Source organism: Myotis davidii, unplaced genomic scaffold, assembly GCF_000327345.1.
Source record: "Myotis davidii unplaced genomic scaffold, ASM32734v1 scaffold732, whole genome shotgun sequence".
NCBI lineage: Eukaryota > Metazoa > Chordata > Mammalia > Chiroptera > Vespertilionidae > Myotis > Myotis davidii.
The window spans coordinates 17,613-19,058 of NW_006284349.1; the positions used below are offsets into that span (position 1 = coordinate 17,613).

The 1,446-nt window shown below is 37.6% G+C and overlaps 1 protein-coding gene across 2 annotated transcripts in view; it reads right to left on the reverse strand.

Moving 5' to 3' along the window:
• CPSF2 (cleavage and polyadenylation specific factor 2) overlaps window positions 1-1,446 on the reverse strand; it is a 22,787-nt gene that overhangs the window by 14,930 nt on the left and 6,411 nt on the right. For both annotated transcript variants that reach the window (XM_015571326.1, XM_015571323.1), the window contains exon 6: window positions 442-557. In XM_015571326.1, coding sequence (XP_015426812.1) covers window positions 442-557 — 116 coding nt within the window. The remainder of the gene's footprint in view (window positions 1-441; window positions 558-1,446) is intronic.

The following is a 1,446-nucleotide window of genomic DNA, read 5'->3' on the forward strand; positions in this document are numbered from 1 at the left end:
TATTTTTTTTTAAATATATTTTATTGATTTTTTACAGAGAGGAAGGGAGAGGGATAGAGAGTTAGAAACATCGATGGGAGAGAAACATCGATCAGCCGCCTCCTGCACATCTCCTATTGGGGATGTGCCCGCAACCCAGGTACATGCCCTTGACCGGAATCGAACCTGGGACCTTTCAGTCCGCAGGCTGACGCTCTATCCACTGAGCCAAACCGGTTTCGGCGAGAAGCCAATCTTTATACCTATTCCACAACAATTAAATTCAAACCAATGAAAGCATCTTTTTGTTTTGATATGGTCACATAGGTGTTTTTTTTTTAAATAACTAGAGTTAGACAATCTCTTATGACAAGAAAAATGAAAACCAGAACAGAATAAGCAGCAATTCACTCTACCAAGCACTTCCATGGCTCTTTATAAAGGACCTTATGTAATACATACTCAGAAGTTGCTCATCTCTCTGTTTTCTCCTTGGCTGCACATATGTAGCATTAAATGAATCTGTGATAAGTAGGGAGGGTCTGCTTAGCATTTCCAGGGAACATCCATTTAAGTGGCTATAACAAATTTGAAGAAGAGAAATATTTTATATCATTTCAAATAAACCTGAAAATAAGCAATGTCTTTTATGAGGCCTTTTTCCTCCTCTAACTATAAAAGTATACATACATGCTCACTGATAAGAAAATCTGGTAAAAAAAAAAAAAGGAAAACCAAGATCTTCCAGAGTACTACCACTCAGACATTTATAATAATAAAAGCGTAATATACTAATTAGACCAGACGTCCTTCTGGGCGACCTTCCAGATGAAGCCGGGGCTGTGAGGGAAGACCAGGTCCCGGGTGCCAGAGGGAAGTCAGTGCTAGCAGCCAGGGGAAGGAAGGCCTACTCTTGCACGAATTTCGTGCATCAGGCCTCTAGTAATTGATATAATATGCTATGAATAAAAAATGAAGTATTTAAAATTAAACTGTTGTGTCTCCTTTTAAAGGGAGTCTGACTTTAAATATAACTGTTATTAGATGGTAATTACTAACTCTACAAAAAAAAAAAAAGACAAAGTTCCTTTAAATAGCAGGTCAAGAGCATATAAAATATAGTTTGATGAAAATATGAAAATAAAGTTATTTTTAATTCTGTAGCAAAGTACTGTTGTGTTATTGATTTATATAAGATCTTTATATTTTGGTATTCCCTATATACCAGTGAGTGCCAGGGAGAGCTAGCCATATGTTAAATGGCAGGGAGAAGCCAATCTTTTTTTTTTTTTTTTTAAATATTATTTTATTGATTTTTTACAGAGAGGAAGGGAGAAAGATAGAGAGTTAGAAACATCGATGGGAGAGAAACAATGATCGGCCCCCTTCTGCACACTCCCCACTGGGGATGTGCCTGCAACCAAGGTATATGACCTTGACTGGAGTCGAACCTGGGACCCTTGCGTC